At 35.8% G+C, this 27,893-nt stretch overlaps 1 protein-coding gene across 8 annotated transcripts in view; it reads right to left on the bottom strand.

Annotated features, from left to right (window-relative positions):
* GREB1L (GREB1 like retinoic acid receptor coactivator) overlaps positions 1-27,893 on the bottom strand; it is a 259,381-nt gene that overhangs the window by 126,223 nt on the left and 105,265 nt on the right. For 7 of the 8 annotated variants that reach the window (XR_004620338.1, XM_034642744.1, XM_034642747.1 and 4 more), the window contains exons 3-5: positions 16,246-16,353; positions 2,673-2,832; positions 2,266-2,463 (exon numbers count right to left, since the gene is read on the bottom strand). Coding sequence is in view for 7 of the 8 variants with exons in the window: in XM_034642744.1 (XP_034498635.1) it covers positions 2,266-2,463; positions 2,673-2,829 (355 nt within the window). In the remaining variant the exon portion in view is untranslated. Of the gene's footprint in view, positions 1-2,265; positions 2,464-2,672; positions 2,833-16,245; positions 16,354-18,590; positions 19,345-27,893 lie in introns of those variants that run through there. The other variant, XM_034642745.1, reaches the window with a different exon arrangement.

Raw genomic sequence — 27,893 nt, 5'->3', positions numbered from 1 at the left:
ATTTGGAGGCCTCAAATTTGGTTGCCCTTCACCTCTTTAGACAATCAACGGCCTCGCAGCAGGGTGGGAACCTACACTATTCCAATAATTTACATAAGAAATTAGCAGCCAAAATTTACATCTGAATGGTAACCCCCAGAAGCCCATCAGGTATTAAGTATCTGCTTATCTAAATTGCCTCTAAAAATAGCTTTCCCTTCCTTGAAGTTTTAGGTAAATAACAGGATTTCCCATGAAGGGAAGGTGGTATGCTAAGACAAGTCCTGGCATTATATGGCCCAAATTCACCGTCATTTCTATAAGAAAAATGTCAGGACTGCTCTGTCTTGGAGTGAGAGGGGTCTTGGAACTACCCTAGAATAAGCCAAATTAAAAGGGCTATGGACGAACTTTATACTACCAAAGTATAACCTATGCTTTTTGTTTTGTAACAACCACCTTCAAGTGAATTAAAAGGGGGAAAATATGGATATGTAATTAATTATAAGAAACCAAAGTAGCTGAGGTAGGAATCTACATGCAGGACTAGTGTTTTCGGGTTGTTTTGGAACGTGAATTTATGCTTGGGTGGGATCTTTGTTTTCCCTCCCAGGAAAATTGCACCTCCAAGTCTTATCCTTCATCTCTAAAATTAACTGTTACCCTTCCCTTACACTTCACATAACCGCTACACAGTAAGAGCAGTGTTCTTATGTTTTAAAGTTCAAGAAATAGTTGCTATCTGTTAGATCGCAGTGTTTCTATCTCGGTGTGCGCTAAAGATCTTTCTACACCTGATTGTTAGTAATACGTGTCAGCACCCCCAAAAGGCAAACTAAAAACATATTCAGAGCATAGGAAAAACAGGGGAGCCCCTCCCCTATTTTTGGTATAAAATTTGATACTTCAAAACTATCCCCTAAAGCTTTTACTATTTAATTCTTACATATAACAAGATTCTCAAAGACAATCCAGCAATATTTTAAGCACAGTTTCAATGTCTGGTTGTTAACTGTTAAGTATGACTTGACTGATTAAGTAAAAGGCACAAAAATGTATATAAAACAGCTAAGTGGAAACCCAATCCAGTCACCTTCTACACAAACATAGGCTTAAAGGCCTATATTACCAACAATAATGAGTAAATTGATATATATTATATTAAATCTGGGCAAAAGAAACCAAATACATGTGGAAGAAAATTTATAAGGAATGATGTCCTAGAGGCAGGCCCAACAGCCTTATAGTGAATGAGGTGTAGATAAGCTACTCGGACTAAGGATTTTGAGCTTTTTACAATTTATCAGATTCTTTTGGGAAGGAAAGAAAAGAAAGGAGAGGAGAAAAGGAGACAGGAGAGGAGACGAGAGGATGGGAGGGAAAGAGAGAAAAGAAAAAGTCAAGAGATAATAAAACTTTCAAGCAATGCACACTCATTTATCTGGATTTGCACATTTGAATCTCTAGTTTACCCCAGACTATATGCAATCCAAGCTTGGTAGGGAGAATGTCCTGGAATCTTACCCCTCTCCTCCTAGCTCCTCAGCCTCAAGATTTGCATGTATTGTAATCACCCCGGGGTCCAAGCAGGTCTGGGTATAAAAGCTGTACTTTGGCTAATATGGATAAAGTAGAATCCACATACTAATTAGGCTGGGATAGCCAGAAAACAGCACATACACTAAATGGAGGGAAGAGAGTATATTTTAAATTGTGACATCATCAAAACCACGAAATACTGAGAATGTTTTATACTTGGATTTCCTTTTTAAAGTGTTGGTTGAAGCCTTAGTGGAAAAGGAGGTTGACAAATAAAATGGGGTTATCAAAATATGTACATTTTTATCTTCTACAAGTAACACTACACTGTATGACTTCAAAATAAATGGAAAGGGTAAAGATAAAATCTCTGATATATCCATTATTGTTTTTGAGGGTGCAACAGAAAGGAGTAGGAAGACAGCACACTTTGAAAGTTCCTAAAATAGTAGTATTCTTGCAGGAAAAACCCTAATCTGGGCCTAGGCTTGCTTTTGCCACATATCATCTCAGAGAAGTCCTTCAACTGCTGTGAATCTCACTTTTTTCATCTAGAAGATAGAACGATAGTACCAGTCTTTCTTATAGACACCTGCCATGTAGTCATAGGGGATAATGTCAGTGCGAGCATAATAATTCCTCATTCCTTTCTGTAATTACTGGTTTCCAGCCCTGAGCACACATGCAGTGATTGGAAACTAGCCAGACAATAAAGAGGGATCGGGAAAAAACAAAAATGAAACCCACCATCTGTAGTGCAAGACCCTTCTGGGGCAGGTTTTTGTGAATAGGGAATTGGTGGACTATTTGAATCAGACATTTCTTCATCATCTTCATCATCTTCCATTTCATTAACTGTTAGATTGTTAGAAAAATCCAGGCTTCCATTTTGAGTGTAGCGGTGTACCAAATCTTTATCCAGATCCTCCACCTTGGGTTTTACATCTGGATGAACAAATAAATCACAGCTAAGTTAATAAAAAGATGCTTATGGAAAAATAACCAAAAGAAAAATTCATAGTTCTGAAAGATATCGGAGGATAGGGAGATGAGCAATATCTAACATTTAATCAATTTACTTCAGAGGTCCCCAGATTTGGAATTTCTACTTCTTTTAAAAGGAGTCTAGAAATGTGTGGGGTTGAGAAACTTACCTGCAGATGAGAAAGGATGCTGGTCAGGGTCCAAGTACAGCTGAGAAAAAATTGGCCGTGGTACCACACTACTACATCTGAGAGAGGCTTCTATGGAGTTGTGGAGAGCTTCCTCAAATTGAGCAGATTTCAGTTGCCCAGCATATGAATTCCCCATGGTCTACACCACCCCCCACAGAGAGAAAAAGGAAGAAAGGAAAAAATTTATATAATTAGAGGACTCTATGTCTGCAAAGTACACGAAGGGCTGATATAAACTACACCCATATATCTCGTTAAGATTCATACATGAACTTTACCCATATTTCTTAAGACAATTTGTATCAGTTATCTGTTAACATCACTTTTGCCTTCTGTCTTTATAATCCAAACCCATTTTAAAAAGACCTGTTAGAGGATCTTATACCTGAGAATCAAACAGTAATAAATGCTTTAAGGTTCTCCAACCAGTAAATCAAGATTGACCTGTCAATTGTGAAGCCGAACATGGTGATAATGGGGCCACACCTCCTCCTTAAAACTAGTGGATTACCATAACCCTATACCAACTCTATCAGTGCTTTTAGAGTAAACCTCTAGTTACTTCTCTCTCTACCTTCTTTCCCTTGCACACTGGGGAGAGATGCTTCTCTGGGGAAAAAAATGAAAGCTTTGTGATAATATATTTAATTGACAAATTCGTGAAAGAAAGACCCGAGCCTTTTAAATCCAAAGAACTCATTCATGTATTATTAGTATTTATTTTTTTTAAAAAGTGGTTTTTTTTTTTCTTAATCTGAATCACAATCTCATTTGGGACCCTTTAGGAAAGTATAATGTAGGAAGTTCTAAAGTCATGGCCTTTACTTCTCATAACTAATACTTGTATAGTTCTTGCTAGTTATAAAAATCTCCATGTATATCACTAATAACTACAATTCATGAGGTGCTAACTATTGGCTATACCAACAATTCTCAAAGTGTGGTCTGAGGTCACCAAGAGGTGAACTTTCTGGGGTCCATGAGGTCAAAACTCTTTTCAAACTTATTACTAGGATAGTATTTGCCTTTTTTACTCTCAGTCTCTCATATATGTATGGTAGAATTTTCCAGAGGCTGCAGGATGTATGATACTGCAACAGGCTGAATGTGGAAGCAGACAGACCATGCTTCTTGCTAACTGGCATAGCACAAACTTACTGTCAGGTTTCTCAGACTTATATGCTTGAGCTCCATAGGAGATTTTGGTGGCTCTGAGCTGCCTCTGTATAGCAAAGAAGGCCGTTTACATGATTCCTGGAAGCAGTGATTAGTATTCAGAGATTTCCATCAGAGTAGCTGAGTTTACCAAATCTTTGTTAATGATACTTATGATTTGGAGGAAAAGCTGGAATTTTATTTTGGCAAACTCTTCTCAAAATAGGTAATAAGAAACTAAATGCCATACATTTAAATTAGTAGGTTCCTCTTTATAAGGAAAAGAAATTTTGGGGGCGCCTGGGTAGCGCAGTCGTTAAGCGTCTGCCTTCGGCTCAGGGCATGATCCCAGCGTTCAGGGATCGAGTCTCACATTGGGCTCCTCCGCTGGGAGCCTGCTTCTTCCTCTCCCACTCCCCTGCTGTGTTCCCTCTCTCACTGGCTGTCTATCTCTGTCACATAAATAAATAAAATCTTTTTAAAAAAATAAATAAATAAAAAAATTTTGTAACTATATGAGGTGATGGTTAGCTAAACTTATTGTAGCAACCATTTTAGAGCATATACCAAATCATCATATTGTACACCTAAAATTATACAATGTTATATGTCAGTTTATCTCTATAAAACTAGAAGAAATAAATTACTAGGTTTCTTTCAGTTACCAGCTTTCTTTCTTATAAAAAGTACATACCCAAAAGTGTACGTATGATACTCAAAACTATAAGCAGAAGAAAAATCAACAAGGTCTGTCAAATAAAGTTCTCCTGAAATACTAAGTTTTCGCCCAAGTTTCTAAGACTCTCCATTAGTACAACTATAAACAATTTTAATTTTCTAAAGCTCAAAACAATTTATTTTTCAATAGAATCACATGTGATCAAAACAGGGTGGGGTTACAGGAGAAATACGCCGTGTCAGCAGTTTATGCCTGTAAGTCAAAATTCAATAGCCATTTCACCTCCTTTCTTCTTCGTAGAAGGGAGAAAACTCCAGCAAAGTCAACCATGGGATTTCTTAACCCTGGAGAACAATGGGATAACTTCAAAGGTGGACCTTTAGCCTTTCTCCAGAGCACCAAATGCCTGGAAATCTTGCCTCTTCTTACCTGCTCAACAAGTTATCTTCCTTTTATCATTGAAAACCTTGAGAACTATATTCTCTAAGAGATCTTTTTAGTTTAATAAAGAAGTGCCCAGTTGTGCATGGAAGACTACATAATCTCAATCTCCTCGATTTATAGTTTAAGGAGCAATATAACAGATACATATATGCAGGGCAAATAAATGTTGTGCGGAATAAAAATATTAAACCAGGGGTGCCTGGGTGTCTGTTGTTAAGTGTCTGCCTTCGGCTCAGGTCATGATCCCAGTGTCCTGGGATCGAGCCCCACATCGGGTTCCCTGCTCAGCAGGGAGCCTGCTTCTCCTTCTCCCTCTGCCCTTCCTCCACCCCCCACTTGTGTCCCCTCTCTCACTGTATCTCTCTCTGTCAAATAAATAAAATATTTTAAAAAAAATATTAAACCAACATAAAAATGGGTGATCAAGTTTCACCATCATAGAAGATACACATAATCCAACAAGAGCACTAGCAATATTCAGATGAAGACAAAGGGAAGTACCCATGAAACAGCTGGAAGAGTGAAAGGAAGTGACTGAATATCCAGATGAAAACATAACTGGGCATTTTTTTCAATGATAACAATAATGTGAGGAGTTATAAAACTGACCCTAGACTTCTTTAGTGCTGAGTATGGAGTTCTTCCCTTTATTAGTTCAAGTTCAGTGTTACCCAATTTCCAGTTCAATGCTGCCGAAAGAAAGCTAGAGTTCAAGGAAGGAGCGTTGTTAGTGCAATGTATTCTTAATATCATTTGCTATAATATTTAGAGTCCCTGAAACTGTTGGCATTATCTACCTAGACTACCAGTGTTCCTTTCCTCTGAATCTCAAAGATCCCCCAGTGCCTGAGATGGCGTAACATTCCACTGGAAGTCAATGTGAATAAATCCAACTTCAGGTCAGAAAACAGAGAACTACTCAGAATTTTCAGAATCAGCTGTTGAATCAAACACAATAAGAAAACAACTTGCAATTTCTACATACACATGCGTAATGTATGTATCTGGCTTACATTAAGGACTACAGACCTCTGAGATGCTGATAGACACTCTTGTGACATTAAAGAAATTTCTAAGAAAGACATGGTACACAATATGGGCTCTTTCTTCACCACTAATTCTTTTTTTTTTTTTTTTTTAGATTTTATTTATTTGAGACAGAGAGAGCACACAGAGAGAAAGGGAGAAGCAGGGTCCCTGCCGAGCAGGGAGCCCGATGTGAGGCTCCATCCCAGGACCCAGAGATCATGACCTAAGACCAAGACAGATGCCTAACTGACTGAGCCACCCTGGCACCCTCAATAATTCTTTTTGAGAGAAAGGGGTGGGGAGTGGCAGAGGGAGAGAGAGCGTCTTAAGCAGGCTCCGCACTCAGCAGCATGGAGCACGATGCAGGGCCCCGTCTCATCACCCGGACATCATGACCTGAGCCGAAATCAAGAGTTGGATGCTTAGCTGCCCCATGCACCACTAATTAATTGTTCAAAATGCAAGTGGGATCAAGCACAAACCACCACACCATTGTGGTTTGGTGTTTTTATGCTCTAGGCTTTCTCCTTTTCTACAGAAAAATAAAGGCCTGGAGTAGAACAGTTAGCTTCCATCACTGGTGGCTTTAGGAATAGGGACTGAAAAAGTAAGGAAAAGGGTAGCCTGGGAAATAGCTACCCGCTAATGGCTCCATGGCCTCTTCCAAATTCTCCTTTTTCTGTTGAAAAGGGAAAGGAGAAGTAATACTATTTGAGGGAGACTACTTCTTGATCTGTAATGTTTTTATTTCCCTTTTGTCAAATGTTTCATGGTTAATAGTTACTGTATTATTAATACAGTAATTACTCTTACAGTAGTTACGAAGTACACAGGACAGAGGGAGAAAATTTTCCTTTAACTTGCTCCCCAAAGACTTTCTACAATTAAAGCATTAGATAAGGGGTGCCTGGGTGGCTCAGCCAGTTAAGCATCTGCCTTTGGCTCAGGTCATGATCTCAGGGTCCTGGGATCGAGGGTCGGGCTCCCTGATCAGCGGGGAGTCTGCTTCTCCCTCTTCCTCTGTCCCTCCTCACTGTTCATGCTCTTTCTCACCCCCTCTCTCTCAAATAAATAAATATAAAACCTTTTAAAAAATAAAGCATTACATAAGATTTCAGAATACATATTCTTATTTTTTAAATGTTAGCTTTAAGTTATGCGTGAAGCACATATCACAATGATAGGCATCTAACAGGCAGGCGATATACTACCAGTTGCTGCTATCATTATTACTATTACTGGTGGTGGTGGTCCTTGTTGTCATCGTCAAGAAACGTGAAAGGAAACATTCTTCTTTGGACAATGACAATACTAGTAACATGGACAGCTTGCTGATTGCCAGGTAAGTACTCTATTGCCTCCATTTTTAAGAGAGCTGAGGCCTAGAGAATTTAAGGAACTTGCCCAAGGTGAAACAAAAAGGAGACGACAAAGACGAGTAGAATCCAACCAGTCTGGCTATAGCAACAGCTCTCTTAAGCTATCTTAATCACTGAGACCATTCAGCTGTTTAAACACCTACAAAAATAACCTAATTGGATAAATGGATACTCTATAAAATATTAATAAATTGCCAAGGCAAACCAAACAAAATGAAACGAAATGAAACAAAATGAAACCAAAGCAACCCAAAGAAGGTTTTTTTGTTTGCGGATTTGTCCTTGTCTCTATATGTCACGGCTGCAAGGTAAGGCTGAAAAAGGAGTTCTAGCTTAAGATATGGGGCTAATAGGCACAAAGTCAAGCAACAATTTTAAAAAGTCAAAACAAAATAAAACTACCCCTCCCCTCAATAAAAAGACCCCAAAACTTACTGTATTAGATGAAAGGGAAAGATAAACAAAGGGCAAATTATTTAACAAAGAATAACTAAATATACACATATAGGGGAGAAAGCATAGGCTGGCCCTTAGACTCCAAAGCATCTGATGGATGGGCTGCAGTCCCCTGATTTTGAGAAATCTCTTGTTCATACCCTTTTTCTCCCCATTGCTTCCAACTTTGGAAGACTAGGTCATGTTTCATTAATCCATTATGTGGCAAGTCTAGAAATCAAAAACATTCTTCTCAACTCCCTAAAATATTAGGAATAGTTTATATAACTTAGCTTCCTCCAATATTTTCCCCTGTCTGAAAAAGTTTTATTTTCTATTAAGGACAAGAGAAAGTTTCCTAAAACTCAAATGATAAAAAGAAAGAATGAACTTGAGAGTGTATCTTCCTTGGCTTTCTTCTTACACCAGATTAAAAAGTACTGGATTTGAGATATGGCCCAATCTATTACTTTTGAAAAAGTAACACAATTTCATTTCTATTTCCCTCTTCCATCTATGACAGACCACTTAATCTAAGAAGGTAGAAGTAAAAAAGAAATTTCTGACATTAATAATATGATATGAATTTACTGGAAATTTTAAAAACACAATTTTTCTTGTAAAGATAATATTGTTACAAGCAGAAAAAAGCTGAGAAGTACACACAATAATGTGTTAATAATGTTTATCTATTGATGTTGTGTTGCTTTTAAGCTATCTTTTTTGGGGGGCACCTGGCTGCCTCAGTTGGTAGAGCATGTGACTCTTGATCTCAGGGTCCTGAGTTTGAGCCCCTCATTAGGCACAGAGCCTACTTAAAAAAAAATAAATTATCCTTTTTTCCTATTTTCCAATTTTTAAAGTAATGAACAGTCTTACAGCATAATATAATAAAGGAAAGGAAAATATCGTATAATGAGTGAGCTAATCCCAACTCTAGGACTATCCTTGAACAAGCAGTTTAAAACATAGGCTTTTTACTTAACAACCGGATTTGCAAAGTGAACATCCCTCTATCCTTTCCTGGTGCTTCAAGATTCCAGGGAGAATACAATTCATTCCAGTGCTTAGACTGAGAACATCTCTTCAAGATTTGGAGTTTCCACTACTACCTTCTATCATAATTATTCTAAACTATTTCCCCCCAGTTACAATATATTTGTATTGGCCCAACCATCTCCCGCAACAAGTTCCTCTTTTGACCAAGGATAAATATTTTCAAGGTACTACACTTGGGCTATTTATAAAAGTTGACTTTTATTTTATTTTATTTATTTATTTGTTTGTTTGTTTATTTATTTATTTTGAGGGGGAGGGACAGACGGAGAGGCAGAGCATGGAGCCTGACATGGGACTTGATCTCACAACCCTGAGATCATGACCTAGGCCAAAATCAAGAGTCAGACGTCCACCCTACTGAGCCACCAGGCACCCCTAAAAGTTGGCTTTTGATACCAACCATCTGGAGAAGATAAACATTAACTTTAAAATATACAGGGGAAAAAAGTATCATTACAGTTAGTGACAACAAAGAATGAGAAAAACACTGATTAAAAAAAATCGTGTACACGCTAAAAGAAAATCTAAGGTACTACTTCAGGGTTAGTCTAGTTTTAACAGGAAGATTGGCTATGGAGAAGGCAGACAGGAATATATATTTTTAAAGTAATAATTCATTTTAAAAATATTTCAGATTTGTATTTCCAAGCACTGTCTACTGAAAAGTCTGAGAGGCAATGACAATTCAATAACAATAAGCACTTCCTAGTACCCTGATTGTGGTTTTCTACTACCATTCCCCGTTGAAAAGAATCAAACCTTCTTGAAATTATGGCCAATTCCAGGTCTGGGACAGGAAATACACTTGAACAGAGAGCAAAGAAGCTATCAAGGGGTAATGGATCATGTCGAAAGACATGAGTCAATATGAAATGTTCCCATAGGCCAAAGACTAGAGAAATTGAACATAAAAGAGGAAAAATGCAATGCAATGAAGTGTATTTAAAATATAAAAACTCACAAATTAATTTTGCTACTCAAGGGAAAAAAGAGAGAGCTCTTCTTGGAAAAAACAAACAAAACAAAACAAAATAACTCAAAGCATCTACCTGAATGCTGCTAAAAGGAAAAGGGAAGAGGGAAATATTTATTCTGCTCTTCCTGTACTTCAAGGTAACCAAATAGTCCTGGTTATTGAGAGTTTTAATATTTTTAAGGAAGAATTTCAGATAATAAATGTGGAAAGAATGACAGAATTATAAAATTACCACTTTGCAACACTTACTGCAAAATTTATTTAGGCAATGATAATAAATGAGGGAACTTTATAATGCAGGGATCAGGCTGACACTTCCTAAACCCACTGCTCAAGTTTAGCATCACTGATAGTGAAGCAATGAGACACCAGGAGCCTCCCCATAAGAGACAGTAGGAAGCACACACACCACGTAGGAAGTATTTCTGCCAGTGGGCGTATTGAATATAGTCAAACCCCTACAGCTAACTTCCATTTATAGGATGGAGGAACAAATAAAGAAACAAGCAAACTCAGGATAGGGATAGGTAGAGAGACCAACTGGTCTAGTTTCTGCAACAAGTCAGGGTTATCTGGTTTATAAATTTGGAACTAGGATTCAGGTTTAGACTAAAAAGTCCATGTTTTTTTTCCCCACTGAGACACGCTATTTGATGTAGAAACAAGGTGAGTGTGGAGATGATACATTCTGTTTGTGGTGTGTGTGTATAGTTGGTTTTGGCTTGAGGTTTTTGTTTTTAAGGCCCAATTTATTGTCTGTGTGCCAGACATAGTACTAAAAAAGACAACTTGGTGTACCTTGTCGGTTTTCTTACTCTATAGATGTTGTCACTTACTCTCCAAACGTTAATAGTTATCCACCCAGCCAGGCAGCATTTATAGAAATTCTACAATTGAAGTGGGTAAGCACATAGGCTGTAGAGTCAGATGACTTTAATTCAAATCCTATACCCCCTACCCATATGATATTGGGCAAGTTACTTAGTCTCTCATCTGTAAAATGGGGTCATACAACCACTATCATAGGTTTTTGTGAGAATACCTAAGATTTAACGGATATCTAACATTTTTAGAATAGTGCCTGTCATAGGATAAATGTGAAAAAAGAGTAGTAATAGGAATGACTGTGTGGCTCAGTTGGTTAAATATCTAACTCCTGATTTTGGCTCAGGTCATGATCTCAGGGTCCTGGGATCGAGCCCTGCTTTGGGCTCCACGCTCAAGGTGAAGTCTGCTGGAGAGTATCTCTCTACCTCTGCTCCTGCCCCCGCTCACGTGTGCATGCACATGTGAGCTCTCTCTCTCAAAATAAATAAATAAAATATATTTTAAAAAAAGAGTAGTGATAGGTTGGGGTTTTTTTTAAAAAACATTGTGCTACATTGAAGATACTAAGAAAAGTACGATTTATTGATTAAGAAATTTTACAGTCACATATACAAATCACTATTGTCCCTCACAGTTATCAGATTCTTTGTATAAGAAAATAACTTATAGTGATGAATCACTAAATTCTACTCCTGAAACCAATATTACACTATATGTTAACTAGAATTTAAATATAAACTGGAAACATAAAAAAAAAAAAAAGAAAATTACTTGTTATATAGCATTACTATTCACACATTTTTTCTCTATTAAAAATATTCACTGGGGTGCCTGCATGGCTCAGTTTGTTAAGTGTCTGCCTTCGGCTCAGTCAAGATCTCAGAGTTCTGGGATCAAGCCCCACATGGGGCTCCCTGCTCAGTGGGGAAACTGCTTCTTTCTCTGCCTCTGCCCCTCCCCCTTCCCCTGCTCATGCTCATGTGCTCTCTCTCAATTAAATAAATGAAATCTTTTTAAAAAATATTCACTGGGGGTGCCTGGGTGGCACAGTGGTTTAGCGTCTGCCTTCGGCTCAGGGCGTGATCCCGGCGTTATGGGATCGAGCCCCACATCAGGCTCCTCTGCTATGAGCCTGCTTCTTCCTCTTCCACTCCCCCTGCTTGTGTTCCCTCTCTCGCTGGCTGTCTCTATCTCTGTCAAATAAATAAAATCTTTAAAAAAAAAAATTCACTGATAAGAGTGATAATAGAAATCAAACATGGTTCTTTCAAGTTCTCGTAATCTATAATCCAAAATTAAAAGCAAGAGTTTATTTTTTTAAAAAGCAAGCATATATTCACATCTCTCTCTCTTGTGCTCTTTTTGCATTTCATTTATTCTTTGAAATGACATTTGTTGCATTTGATTATAATTAATGAGCCTAGTGTCTGACTCCCCCATTAGATTGTGAGTTGTTAGGGGAAATATTTTGTTTAAAACTAGAATGAGTAAAAAAAAAAAATAATAATGAATACATTGAGCTTTTTGTGTGTCTTTTCTAATTATACATTAAATGAATTTGAAAAGATATTATCTCTTCCCAAGCACATTCCAAAAAAGCACAAAGCTAACCATGCATTCAAAACAAAAGTGTGTTATTTCATTTTTATTCATCCTCTTTGCTGAAAATCTTTAGAAAATGCAAATAGATTAAAAGACAAAATTTCCAACCTCTTTTATTTTTATTTATTTTTAAAAAGATTTTATTTATTTGACAGAGAGGGAGCACAAGCACGGGGAGTGGGAGAGGGAGAAGCAGGCTCCCCACCGAGCAGGGAGCCTAACTGGTGGCTGGATCCCAGGACGCTGGTATAATGACCCGAGCCGAAGGCAGACACTTAACAACTGAGCCACCCAGGCACCCCATCCAACCTCTTTTAATAGTTCTGTATACTTAAATCTGAACGGATCTCTTTTGATGGTTTCTGAAGTCAGAGTATTTTAGGTACTGAAATAAAACCCAGCCCTACTAACTTTTATTCTAAAATTAACCATTTCTACCAATATACTTATGGATATTCAATATGTCTTAAATTGTTATGGAAATAATTACTGTAATATGCCAACTAATTTTCATAATAATTATTAAAAAGTCATAATTAAAAGATAAAGTACAATGCTATTTTTTCTTTGCAACGAAGAGGTGCATGTTACTACTGGAAATCTTCACTTTCTTCCTTGAAATACCAGAAATTCTTCTGTAAAATAAACACATCTCATCAAGACTCTCTGGAACTAGTATAATTACCAGAGGCAATCCCTGTATAAGATCAAAGAAGCAAAACAATAATAGGCAACGTGTGACCTCGACCATGTCACCAGAGACCAATTTTTCAACAGGGAGAAGAGTCAATAATCCAGAACAGAAAACATTAAATAACCAGAAATGCTTCCAAAGTGTGGTTTACCACATCCATCAAGGCTGCCACACTCAGAGAGTTCAGAGTCTCTACGGTTTCAGAGAACAAACTTGTGGGGATTTATCATAGCCATTATTTAAATCTGCATAAAATACCAGAGGCAAAAAACCAATTTCCCAAATGCAGAGCAGAATTTCAAAAGAGAACCACAGTAATTTTCCAGATTCATTGAATGCTTTAAGAAGTATAATAGGAAGGGCACAGATGACTAAATCTTTTTCATAGAACATTCACCTACTTTCTCTTATTTCCAATCCCCACTTAGTTTTCCCAAGAAGTTGTTTGGAAAGTGAGCTATAATGGGTCCCTAGATCCAAAAACAGGGCTTGCTTTGGTCTCCTCTGTAATCTATTTAGATGACTAATAAGAATTATAAGGGTGCAAAGTAGGGTAAAGAAATTCCCACTCACAATAATTACTGTAAAATAGAAGTACATTTAAATTTGACTTTTAAAAAGCACCACAGATAAAACTGGGCCTTAGAATCACCAAAATCTGATTGTTTTCCTTAGACACGACCACACCAAACAGCTATGTTCTTTCAAAATTAGATGTGACTTAGGGACTGAAAAAATTTATCTGAATTTTTTAACTTGCAAAATACCCATTCTGCTGGTAATTCAGAGAGTAGTAAAAGGACTTAGCTTAGACAAAAAAGTGCTGGAAATTCAAAGCAACTGTGAACATTGTGTTCTTATATGGATTTGTTACTCCTGCTACCTTCACCTTTCCACTCTGTCATCTGCCCCTGTCTTTCCATCTTCTTATCTTATTAACATTGCTAATTGTATTTGTCAGTTTTGCCACAATTTCAATGCTACTTAAACAGCTGTGGGTTTTCTCTAGGCAATTATCAGTCACTACACTTAGGTTTCTAAATTAGTTGTTGAAAGGCACTTTAACCTTGAGAAAAGAGACCCTGAGCACACTGCATGCCTGCTGAGCCTCACATTTATGTATATGTTGTTTAAAATGAGTAATTATTAAGAGACTGAAAAAAATCACACACGAGTGTAATTCACAAATACTGTAAACTTACGAGTTGGTAAGAAAATGCTTAACAAAGCCTATTATATACTAGTCATCATTTCATCTTTTTCCCCTTACTATATATATAGTAATATATGTTATCTATATATTTGTAAATGTATAGAGGGAATAAACTGGAACACCAAAATACTGCCAAATTCCTCTAACAGTCCCCTTTTACTACCTATGGGCCAGGTAGCCAACACCTTTCAAAGGTATCCATAATCCTGGAAGCGGTATCTGAGGTCATGGGCTCTGGTAAAGACAGCTCTCACGGATCCTGTTCCCCCACCCCCTTTCCATTTCCCTCCCAAAGAGAAAAATTCATTATTATACTTGCTTTTCTTATTCTCTATTCTTGACCCTGACATTGATTTTCTTCTTACTACCTATAAAATGTACAAGAAACACATTCAGGGAGAAACAGAGGTTTATGGTTATTCATCGACTGATACCCACTTCTATGAAATACAACTATATTTTTAAAACCTCTTCTGTAATCTAGAAACATTACATTTCATGCGCTATTTATTCCCTTTATACATAAAAATAAATTCTAAGGTAACTTTTCAGAGTTAACAAGCTTTGTTGTTTTTAAAGGTCTATAATATCCTGTTTGTGGGTCAGTCAATAACTCGTTAGAATAATCTTTAAATTAATGTAGGCTTGCTCCTTACCAGTCTCTCCCCAACCACCACTTTTGGCTCTGAGGAAAGAAAAGGGTGGTAATTCAACAGTGCAAAATTCTTCACTGAGAGACAAACATTAAAATGATAAACATTTTGGAAAGCAAAGTACACTTCAAACCCTCACTGTTCTTTCAGACCTATATTCACTCTTATAGTAGTTGCCAACATTTGGTAAGGATTATCCTTCCATTAGACAAAAGCAAGCATTCCTTAGATAAATCAGGAGTTTTTGCCATGAGACTCATAAAACCTTTTCACAACACAGATTTTCAAGAGAATCCTTTAAGGTTTTAGGAGGCTGCTCCTTTTACTAAGTAACAAAATACACCCCATGGTGTCTCACTGACCCCACTCAGCTGTCCTTTGACCTCTTCAATTGTTGAAGCCTAACTCCAGGGCCACAGAATTTGCCTCCCATATCAAACAGGGGATGTTGCTAACTCCTAGCACCTGGTGTAACAAAACGCAAACGTTCTACGCTCTTCTGTCTCCTCCACTCCCTCTCTGATCATTTTCCAGATGTTCCAGGCCCAAATGTTAAGCCAACACTAGGTTCCAGGGTCTGCATGGTCACCAACGCACAAACAGGGACCACGCTGAAGTGGCAATGACCCTCTTGTTCTTTTTGGCCTCAGAAGAATTCAGCCGGGAGGAAAGATCTTTGCCTTCTTTTGGAAATGCCAGGCTACTCAAATGCATTGTAACATCCAAAAGGAGACATACGGTCTTGGGCTATGCCTGGACAGAACAAGAGTTCCTTAAAACAGCAGCCCCAAATCCTTAATTCTAAGCAAATTTTTAATTTTCTTTGACAGAGGGAGAAAAAAAAGGCAGTATTTTCTAAACTAAAAGCCTCCTAAAAATAGAAAAAAAAAAAAAAACAACCCTGTCATAAAACTTTTAAAACATACATCTCAAAATAGTGTTATATGATAAAAATTTTTCTACAGTCATTATGATTTGGGTTTTGTTTTTTTTTTTTTTTGCAGAGGCCAATAACCTAGATTTCTCTCTTACTAAACAATTTGAAAGATAAAAACCACAGTCAACAAAGGGGAATCAAAAACTGAATTCTTATTGTCTTAATTTAGGTATACAGGAAATATAACACAAAGGCTGTTGCCAGGGAAAAAAATTATACAGCAATACTGAATAAGCAAAAACTTAATGCTGAATAAGGTGTTTGTTTTTTTTTTTTTCCTTTTGGTGGAGAGGATGGGGGAGGGGAGAGGAAAACAGAGGGGAGGAAATGGAAGAAGAGCTCATAGAAATTATCTGCTTAATCAGTTTAGGAACCAAATATAATAGCTTTATTTAAATTCTAAATATAACTGCCTAAAACAAATTTGATCTTGAAAAACTGGGAGGCGGGTATTATAACTGTACAATACCTTGGTTTATTTATTAACATTTTTGAATCATGTTCATGATTAAGTTGGGCTGTCAACACTTCAGGGAGCCTGTTGTCTAGATTTTACTTGTTTAAAGCTTTTGTGCACCTGCAAAAACATAAAAAAATAAAAATATATATGTAAAGACATGAATTAGTTTCCAAATACATTATATACCAGAAGAAAATAATTTAAATATTTACACTTCTACAAAAGTTACAATTAGAAATGAATTATTAAAGTCTTACATAACTCCATATACATCATAACTGGCAAATACAGGTATTCCTCCTTCTTAAATATTCCCAAAATAATCACTGCTAATTATAATTATAATATATAATAATTATATATACTCAAAAATAATTTGTTGTTCTTAAGATTTCCCCCCTTCTCCTACCCTACTAAATGTAAGTTGAATAAATCTGTCAAGTCTGTAGTTTTGACAAGTGTTACCATATGTTAACAGCCCCCCAGACTATTTTTATTTTTAGGAATGAAAATAACGAAAGACAATTGTCTTATTCTAAGGAGTTTGAATTTTATAATCTCTGATGCTTGGCCAAAATTTACCTCCTCAAAGAACTAACAAAAATTTAAGACAGAACTAATATTGTTTAAAAGTATTTTTCTACTTTTTGGAACCAATGCTTTAATAATCTCCAAGAAAGAGAGACTGCATGAAGAAAAAAAGACTTACTGTTTTCTACCCTTTTGAGTAGGGTATTTCTAGAAGTAATTAAACTAAATAATTATAATTACATACAACACTGAAAATTACAGTGTGCGTATTATTCTCTCCTTTAAATAGATTATGGTCAATATAAACTATTGGGTGGAAAAATAGGACATATAGTCGTAAAATATCAAGTGAAATAAAAATTATTTGTCACTGATTTTTATAGGTAACTTCGAAGTGTTTTTATTCCTTGTGTCTAAAAGGAAAACAAAAGGGGATTTTCTAAGAATATACTAATTTCAATATGCCTATATATAGCACTAAAAATATTTAAAGTAATATTAACTTATGCCTTCTAAAGAAATAGTTTTAAGTTTATTATCCTTTTATGCCAACTTGAGAGAGAAGAAAGACAGAAAAGAACCATTTTAGATTTTGAAATAAAAATCTGTATCTTACCTCTCTAATTGTCAGAAGAATATCTTCAGGCAAAAGAACAATGAAAAAAGCAAGACCCAGATTTTCAAACTCATGTATTTCCCACCCACCCACACACAAATAGACATCTTTTTGTAAGTCAGGAGTCTTGCTACCTACATCCAAACCCAAGATTACCCCATATGGTCAACAAGGTCAAACTGCATTACTGCCAATGAAACTATATGACTCCACGAGGACCTTAATGATTTTTAAAAAAGGTCAGTAATCCAATTCCAATAGCTTCAGAGTCTAAAATTGCTAATTTTTGGCCACGTGCTGCACACTTCACCTGCTAGTAATGACATTTTTGTATTTTCTTCTAATTACACTCAAAGCTAAGACCTTTGGCCCTGGGCCACAGACCCCTATTCAGGCTGCACACATTCTCTTAAACGACCTGATCCTTTGTTGTCACTCTTACTCTTTCATCTATTATTTACACCCATAGAGAAGGAAGAGACTCTACCATTTGTATAGTTTAAAGCTTCTAATCATCTTAATTTCTTTGCCTTTCAACCTATGGTCTTTTTCATAGACAAATGCCAGAAAGTTTGACAAAATCATTTTTTTCAATCACATCCTCCCATCTCCCTTTCCCTTTTCCTACTCTCTGGCCAAGCTCCCTCCTGCTCCTTCTCTTCCACCGGCCCGGTTCTGCATCAGTCCAAATTTACAGATTTTGGCTTTTGCCAACAAAATGAATTTCTAAATAGAATACAAAATTTCCACCTTGTTCTGACAGATCAGTAACAATTATATTTTTTTCTTTCATCAAAGAGCCCATTAAATTAACTGGAAGTTTACTTAAACTAACTTAAAATATGTCTCCCTAAGGCATGAGCATAGATTTTTCAGAATCCCCCTGCAAAAATGTCAAAAAACTAAAGTAAACAGTAAAGATGCTGGTTATGTGGTTAATACTTTTCCAACATTTGAATATCCACAGTTGCTCAAATGCTTATAAGAAATAAAAATAGAGGAAGGAAAGAAAAATGAAAATATAAAGAAAAATTTTAAAGACTAGAAAAATTTTAAATCGTTACATTTTAAAAGACTACTAATTCTCAAACAGCAAAATGGTCACATTAAACAATGTATGTCATTGCAATTTCCCAACACTTTTCCCAGACATTTTTTTTTAAATGTCCAAATACAGTTTGCAAATCCAAAGCACAGAATTGTTTACCATGATGCAGATGTCCCCCTCAGATCACGGTAGCCACCAAAAGACTCTCATTTCCAAGATGTTTATAAAATGACATATGATCCATCTTTGCTCTCTCTTTCTCTATTGCTCAGCTTACTCTTGATTTCTAACAGTATTTCCTTGTTGTCTGTCCTCTCTGCAGACCCCGAAACCCCTTGTCTTTTCTTATTTTCACCATTTGCTTCAACCAGCAGTTCACTGGAGACCCATCCATCTTGTAATGCCTAAAGTGACAGATGCTCTCAGGAACCACCACACTGCTGAGTGAACAAAAGATAACATCACCTCTAGGAACTCCAGAGAGAAATACAACTGCAACCTTAAGACAGGGGCTGACTTGACAGACATTGGACCATAAACCTCTTCTAAGCGAAAAAGAAAACAATTGCCACACACAAAAAAAAATCTGACACAATCAAAGGCAGAAAAGAGTGATTATTTGTGGATTGCCTTTTCACTCTGCAGCTCACTTTTCCCTCCCAACGCTTTTATATTGGGGCAATTCACTTGCCAAGAGGCAAGAGAAGTTCTTGGGAAAAAAAGCCTTTCTCAAGTATCTTCTTTTATTCAACAATATTCAAAGTGAAATTTGCTCACGCGTGTGTTGCAGTAACGCTAAGGCTTAAGAGATACAGCATTCACGAGTCCGATCTGTCTTGTTTGCATAAAGCAATATCTGGACTCAGAAAGGCTGACTCAGTTCTACTGCTGTGAAAGGCATAGGCATGCTTTGCAAATTAAAAACACATTAGAAATTAAAAAGCAACGTGTGACACAATGTCAACAATATGTGTAGCTCATAAAAATGGCTCACGATTCATTCATCAGACAACTTCCAACTTGGGTTAAAAAGACAGTTAACAAGAGGATTCTGGGAAGGACTACAGATCTCTTTTCTAACAAAGGAAGGGTCATATTAACATCTCCCAGCAACAAACTAATGACAGTGATGCTGGTAGATATGAGGGACTCTGCCTGATGCCATCTAGGGTTTTGTTTTGTTTTTTGTTTTTTTAAGCATCTTATTTAAAATCGTCATGCAGCAATAGGTAAATGTAAATTCTAACATCTAATTTTAATTTAATTCTAAATTTAGATAAATACAGTGAAGGGAAATTTTTGTAGAAAAACAAAACCGACTTGGAGGTCACTCAAGAACATTGTGTGATCAATGTCAATTACAGAGATTAACAACTGTTTTTTATAATAGATATCAAGCAACACAGAGGGCAATCTCTGTGGCAGCTAAATACATTATCATTTGAAACAGAGTAAATGATTCAAATATCTATGTTAAATCTAAAATAGAGGGAAATGCTCAAGTTCTGTCAAACATAGTTCTTAAAAGAATCATAAGCACATACTATGACATTTAATACAAATATTTAAATTTTCCTTTAAAACTTTTGCACAAAAAGCCTTTAGTTACAATTATTTTTCTTTGAAGTCATCAGTGACTGTCCTCTCATTCCCATTTTATTAAAAATCTCTAAAATTTAAAAAATATTTTATTTCAGCTCCTGGGTTTGAATTATTTGTGGGGTAAAAAAAATGTTCAACTTGATAAATCAACATATCTGTTTCTTAAACATTTTTAAATGTATCCCTTATTTCTCCAAACGCTTCAGTGTATCTGTACAAATAAGATAGTACAAATATTTTGGAATCTCAGAATTTTCTGGTTTTTATTTTAATGCTGACAAAACAGATTGTATACAAAATAAATAAACACATACAATTTATATAACTCAATGGAAAAAAGATTAATTATAAACTGCTTATCAATATAAAAAGGACTTGTTCTAATATGGACTTGATCTTTAACCAGATTATTTTGTTTTTTGTTTAACATACCCTGACCCTAAGTAATCCCCACCCCCCACAAAACTACTGATCCAAAAGTACTACATCATTCAAGACTCTCAAACTTTGGCGTTAATATCAAAAAGAGAGACGTGACCTTGAAATGACAGTTCCATTGCAGAGGGCTCCAAAAAAAAAAAAAAAGCCCAATTAAATGACCTACTTTTAAACACAATAGGATCGATATGCATGCAGGAAAAGTACACCCCTGTGGAAAGTTCTTATGGCCTGATTGATCAAAAACAAAACAAAACTTTTCTTTTTTTAAGGGCCCCTTCCAGATCACAGTCAGTGCCAGAAATCCACACAGGAAAAAAATCCATCAAAATGAAACCCTAAAAGGGTTTACCCTTCACCATCCTATTTGCACTTCAAAACCCTGTAAGTCCTTCAGTTAAACCCCAGGGCTGAACCATTTCAATAATAAGAGAGGTGGCCAGAGGTGATTTATCTCCCATTTGGCCTTTGGACAGAGCTGTAATGTCTACGAAGCTTCCCTTCCCTGAGTCAAACCCTCCCCCAAGTCTCAACCTTCATTTGTGTGGCTTTGGATCTGCAACCTTATAAACAACTCCTATGCCCCTTCCAATCAGATGTAAGAATAGTCTGTAACTCAAGATTTGGATACATTTTCTTGGCAATGCTACACAAAATGAAATGCTGCTGAGTAATCAGAGTTTTGAAAATACCAGGTTAAATTTCAGTTTCTCTTTGTTATAAGTTGGGGAAGAAAAGAAACTTTCTAACTACCTTCTCTCTTCTCACATATGTTAATTGTTATCGGAATTTGTTAAACTTTTTCCATATTATACCTTGATACTCTTAATGTTTTGGGCCACATCAGCCAACTTCCAGCAGTGATGTTCATCTAAATTTAAATCCTTGCATTGTAAAATACCTTAACAAATCCAAAAAGTAGAGATTTCACAGGATTTCACAGGTCATACACTCCTGGGTCAAAAAGACCTTAAAAACAGATATCAGACCACTGTGACTTAACTGATTTATTCTAAGCTTATTATCAAATATGTACTATAACTGTCATCACACAATTTTCCTCTAGTAAAAAACAACAATGTTAACAGTTATTTAAACTGAAACATAGGTCCCAGAAATTATCAAAAGTGAAAAACAATGAAGTTATCCTTAAAAATGAAAGGTATTTTGTCACTAAGCATGAATTCTCTATTTCAAAATTACATTCACATACTTCCTAGTGTAGAAAGAGGATGAAATATATATGCACCTTTTCCCTACCATTTAAATGAGTTTGTTTCTCTAATCGATTCTGATAAATTACATCTGAATGCCACAATAACAATTTGCACTAAATGGTTCCACTACGGTCATTCCAGTTTTAAAAGTTGAAAACTTGCAAGCTATGTCACTAACTTCATATAGAGACTTACAGGCAAATATAAATGTATTTCAATTAAACCTAAGATTAGTTAAGAAAAATTTTAAATAATAAAGTAAAATATATACTGATAGTTAAAAATATAAGAAAAACACATTTTTGTCAATTAAAAATTATTTCTGTTTTTGAAGATATTTGCCAATAAAAATTATATTTCTGCCATTAAAAGATCCTTATATCTCATTAGCAAATAGTTTTCATTTTCAGAGCTCCAAGTACTGCAAATTCAAGAAAAAACAACTCTCACAGCAAATGACTTTATTGCATGCTACCAGGTCAATGAATCTCAGATTTGTATTTGAGACAACATAATAATTCAAACTGAATATATAAACCAGGAAAAACAGATGATGGAAAAAATCTAAGAGACATGCATTTTTAAATCACTGAAACATACTGTGGCACTAATAACAATATTCAGGAAAACAAGTATCTTAACCTACTACATGACATTAAAAAAAAGAAGCTTTCCTCAGATAATCAACAAGAGTAAATTGATCCACACAGAGGAAATATTCAATCTTCATTAAATATTTACTCAGTGCAATAGGTTGTTAGGTCTATTTAGACCTCAAAGAAAAAATAGTTCCTGTCTGGTAGGAATCAAGTCTTGGGAGAATTGAATGGAGATGAGAGGCAGTTCCTCAAGTCATGACACTATATTTCAAATTGACATTGCTAAAAAGTGGAGATATGCTATAAAATGTATAGTACTACTTCGAAATCTGATACAAAGAAAGTGATACTTCTTATAATGAGCACTGAGTAATGTGTAGAATTGTGAATCACTATATTATACACCTGAATAATACTATATGTTAACCACACTGGAATTAAAATTAAAAACTTAATAAAGCAATAGGAAAAAAACAAAAAAGACAAAGAGACTGATATTTAAGGGACTATTAATTTTAATAAGGTTTGGGAAAACAACTTCATTCCTATTAATGTAGCACAATAAAATTTGGATGTTCAAAATCTGCAGTCCCCAGCTCTTCCACTCTGTAACTGTAGCCCAGTCACCTGTCTTCTCTGGGCCTCTTTCCTTATCCATAAAATGGGGATAAAGGAAATACATTTCTAGATCGAAAACACTATCGTGATAATGGGGGCAGGGAAGAGATTCCATTCACTGTAGCAACAACAACAACAATACCCAGGAATCAAGTTAATGACAGATATGTGATAACATTTTTTAAATTGCCAAACTTTATTTAGGTGATTTAAATGAAAATTTACACATAGAGGGAAATGTGTTAGGTATTTTAAAGAGAAGTCTAATCACTGTAAAAATGGGTTTCTCAAACAAAATAATAAACTTAACACAATTCCACTCAAAGTATCAGTAGAATTTTGTGAGGAACATTATGAAAACATCCATAAGCGGTGTTAAAGGAAGATTACAAAAGAAAAGGTGGGGGAAAAGGCTCTTCAATAAAGGTTATAAGGGGAGGTGAGTCAAAATAAATGTGAAATCATATTATGAGGAAAGAGCTTTTGTCCATTAAATCTAAGTCGCTAAATTCAATTAACTTTTTTTGGTTTTCCTCTAACATGTCCTCTTGGTAGATTTCTTAAAATTTCCTTTTCTTTGACTGGATTTCATCTCACAACCTTTCTGGTATTCCTTCTTCCCCTATGCTTCTTCTCAATTTCCTTTGCCCTCCCACAGTACACCACCCAGAAATGAAATGGAGTTCTACAGAGTTTGGTCTGTGGTAGCCATCTTCCAAGATGGCTTCAATGATTCTTGCCGCGTGTGTAATCCCCTCCCCCACACTGACTTCTGTGATCACTAAAATACCAAATAAATGGCAGCGTGTAATTTCCAAGGTCATAAAAGATATTGCAGTTTCTGCCTTGACCTCTTGGGTCACTTGCTCTAAGAAATGGCAGTCACCATGCTGTTAAGGACACTCCGACAGCTCTGTGGGTGGGACCTGAGGTTCCCTGCCAATAGCCAGCACCAACATACCTATTTGCTCTCCTTTCCGCCTCTCTGGTACCCTCCAATCATTTCTCTGCATTAGAGCGCAAATATAATCTGTCAATCCTTTGCTAGAGCCCTTCATGGTTTTATATTACTCTCAGGATAAAAATCAATATTGTAAATATCTCTGCCCATCACTCTAGCCCTACCCTGCACTGTTCTCTTCCTAAACACTGTGCTCCAGCAACAGTGAACAACCTTTACACAGTTATGTTCCTTCTGCTTGTAATTCCACCTATCTTATCTTTTACTTTTGCCAATTTAAATCTCCTTATCCTTTTAGGTCTCAAGCCTTGCTTCTCTGATCCCCTTAGTCCTTGCTAAAAGCTCTCAGAGGACATTATTCATATCCTTCCTAGCATTTAACTCACTGATGAGCTATACAATTTGTGTGATTAATGTTTGTCTTCCCTATTAAATTCTAAACTACATGAAGGTAGGGACTATGTTTTTCTGTTTTTGCCTATTATTGATGTTACAGCACTTTTGTGGTGTCCTCCTACATAGCAGGTACTCATAAATACTGTTTGAATAATTTAATAATTTAAAATGTAGGGCTAGCATGAGAATGTGAAGCTCACTAGAGACAGTCCAAGTCAACTTTATTATCTATAAGAATTACTACATGGCACCCACAGCTAATATCATACACAATGGGGAAAAAGAGAGCTTATCCCCTAAGGTCAGGAACAAGTCAAGGATGTCCACTCTCACCACTTTTATTTAACATAGTACTGGAAGTCCTAGCCACAGCAATCAGACAACAAAAAGAAATAAACGCCATCCAAATTGTAAGGAAGAAAACTTTCATTATTTGCAGGCGATATGATATATATAGAAAACCCTAAAGACGCCACCAAAAAAACCTACTAGAACTGATAAATGAATTCAGTAAGGCCACAGGATACAAAATCAATGGACAGAAATCTATTCTATACACTATTAATGAAGCAGAAAGAGAAATTAAGAAAACAACCCCATTTACAATTGTACTAAAAATAATAAAATGCCAAGGACTAAACTTAACCAAAGAAGTGAAAGACCTGAAAGACCTGTACTATAAAACATTGATGAAAGAAACTGAAGATGATATAATCAAATAGAAGGATGCCATGCTCATGGGTTGGAAGAACAAATACTGTTAAAATGTCTATATGACCCAAAGTAACCTACAGATCTAATGCAATCCCTATCAAAATGCCAACAGTGTTTTTCACAGAACTAGAACAAACAATTCTAAAATTTGTATGGGACCACAAAAGACCCCAAATAGCAAAAGTAATCTTGAAAAAGAACAAAACTAAATTCCAGATTTTAAGTTATATTACAAAGTGATAGTAATTAAAACTGTATGGTACAATATATTACTGGCATAAAAATAGTCACATAGATCAACAGAATGGAATAGAAAGCCCAGAAATAAACCCACAGTTATATGGTCAATTAATTTTTTGATAAATGAAGAATGAATATACAATGGGAGAAAGTCTTTTAACAAATGGTATTGGGAAAACTGGTCAGCTACATGTAAAAGAATGAAACTGGACCACTTTCTTTCACCATACACAAAAATAAACTCAAAATGCATTAAGAACCTAAATGTGAGACCTGAAACCATAAAAATCCTTGAAGAGAACCTACGCAGTAATTTCTCTGACATTGGCTATAATAACATCACTCAACTCGCCTGAGGCAAGGGAAACAAAAACAAAAATAAACTATTGAGACCACATCAAAATAAAAAGCTTCTGCACAGTGAAGGAAACAATCAACAAAACTAAAAGGCACCTACTGAATGGAAGAAGATATTTGGAAATGACATACCTGATAAAGGATTAGTATCCAAAATATATAAAGAACGTATACAACTCAACACCCAAAAAACAAATAATCCAATTTAAAAATGGTCAGAAGACATGAACAGACATTTCTCCAAAGAAGATCTACAGATGGCCAACAGACACATGAAAAGATGTCTAACATCAGTATTAGGAAAATGCAAATCAAAACCACAAAAACCAAAGCCCTGAGATTTTACCTCACACCTGACAGAATGGCTAAAATAAAAAAACTCAGGAAACAACAAGTATTAACAAGGATCTGGAGAAAAAGGAACCCTCATGCCCAGTTGGTGGGAATGAAAACTGGGGGCAGCCACCGTGGAAGACAGTTTGGAGGTTCCTCAAAAAATTAAAAATAGAACTGTTCCATGATCCAGGAATTGCACTACTGGGTAATTATCCCCCAAATATGAAAACATTAATTTAAAGGGATATATGCACCCTTACATGTTTATTGCAGAATTATCTACAAGAGCCAAACTATGGAAGCAGCCCAAGGTCCAGTGATAGATGAATGGAAAAAGATGTGGTGTATATATATAATGGAATATTATTCAGCCATAAAAAGAATGAAATCTTGCCATTTGGAATGACATGGATGGATCTATAGAGTATGCTAAGCAAAATAAGTCAGAAAAAGACAAATACCATATGATCTCACTCACACGTGGAATTTAAGAAACAAAATAAATCAGCAAAGGGAAAAAAAGAGAGAAAGAGACAAGCCAAGAAACAGACTCTTGAACTGTGGAGAATAAATTGATCGTTACCAGAAGGGAGGTGTGTGGAAGGATTGGGGAAATAGGTGATGGATATTAAAAAGTACACTTACCATGATGAAAAAAAATTATAAAATAATAAAAAAATGTTTTGGAGCTCTTTCTACATAAACACATAAAGATCTTCCTCATTCTTTTTTGTGGCCTCAGAGAATTCCCTGGCATGTATATACCATGATTATTATTATTTTTAAAGATTTATTTATTTATTTGAGAGAGAGAGTGCACAGAGGGGAGAGGGGCAGAGACAGGAGAATCTCAAGGAGACTCCCTGCTGAGCTCAGAGTCTGATGTGACATAGGACTCGATCTCATGACCCTGAGATCATGACCTGAGCTAAAATCAAGAGTCAGATGCTTAACTGACTGAGCCATCCAGGCACCCCTATACCATGATTATTTTAAACTAGTCCCTTAATGATGGATACTTAATTCACAATCTTTGTTATTACTAAAGATATTATAATAATCAACCCTGCACTAATTAACATACACTAATTTAGTACTCAGATAAATTCCTAGAAGTAAAATTGCCGGGTCAAAGGATATATGCTGTTTTAATTTTATTAAGTATTGCCAAACTGCCCTGGTTTTGTTTTGTTTTAGCATACACAAGGCAATCTTCATTTCTTCCACACATTAGAAACATTTTCAATTGTAGTTCAGTTTTTCTAAGGACCACATCAAGTGGGAAACTGCCAAAAGCAGAGAAAAGCTAGTTTGGAAAGAATCCCTGATAATGAGGTACCAAGTGAAGGTTGAACAAGGGTTGAACCAATTTACAGTCCAATTAGCAATTTATGGATCCCCATACCTTCAACAATGTGAATATTATCTACTTTTGGATCTTTGTCAATTTGACAGATGAAAAATGGTATCTAAGTGTAGTTTTATTCTGCATTTCTCTTATTGTGGATGAAATTTTCAAATGTTCAAAGCCCTTGAATTTTCTTTTCTGAAATTTGAGTTTTTATCTGTTTTTAATTTGGTTGTTGGTTTTATTCTTGATTTGTAGGAGCTTTTTATATATTAAAGAATTTTGTCCTTTGTGTATGATATGGGAAACATTTCCCCCCAGTTTGCCATTTTGCCTTTTGCTTTGGCTTTTGGTGTTTGCTGTTGTTTTTCCATGCAGACAGTTTTAATTTTTATACAATTAAATTTATCAATTTTTAAAATGTTAAGGAGTCACATGGAAACATAGAACTCACTTTGTCTGTTTAATTAAATAATCTACATAAGCCAGTGTTTATTTCCTAGAGGCACTAAGAAAGCAAAGGACAGTAAGTTAAAGAATCTATCTAACTAATTGGGACCCCAAAGATGTTATTTTTCTATTTAAAAAATGATTTTTTTCTGTTTTTTTTTTTTTTTAGTTTATCATTGTTTTAAG

Source organism: Ailuropoda melanoleuca, chromosome 14, assembly GCF_002007445.2.
Source record: "Ailuropoda melanoleuca isolate Jingjing chromosome 14, ASM200744v2, whole genome shotgun sequence".
Lineage (NCBI taxonomy): Eukaryota > Metazoa > Chordata > Mammalia > Carnivora > Ursidae > Ailuropoda > Ailuropoda melanoleuca.
Note: the sequence above shows the minus strand (reverse complement) of the source record. Positions and strands in the feature narration are given on the sequence as shown.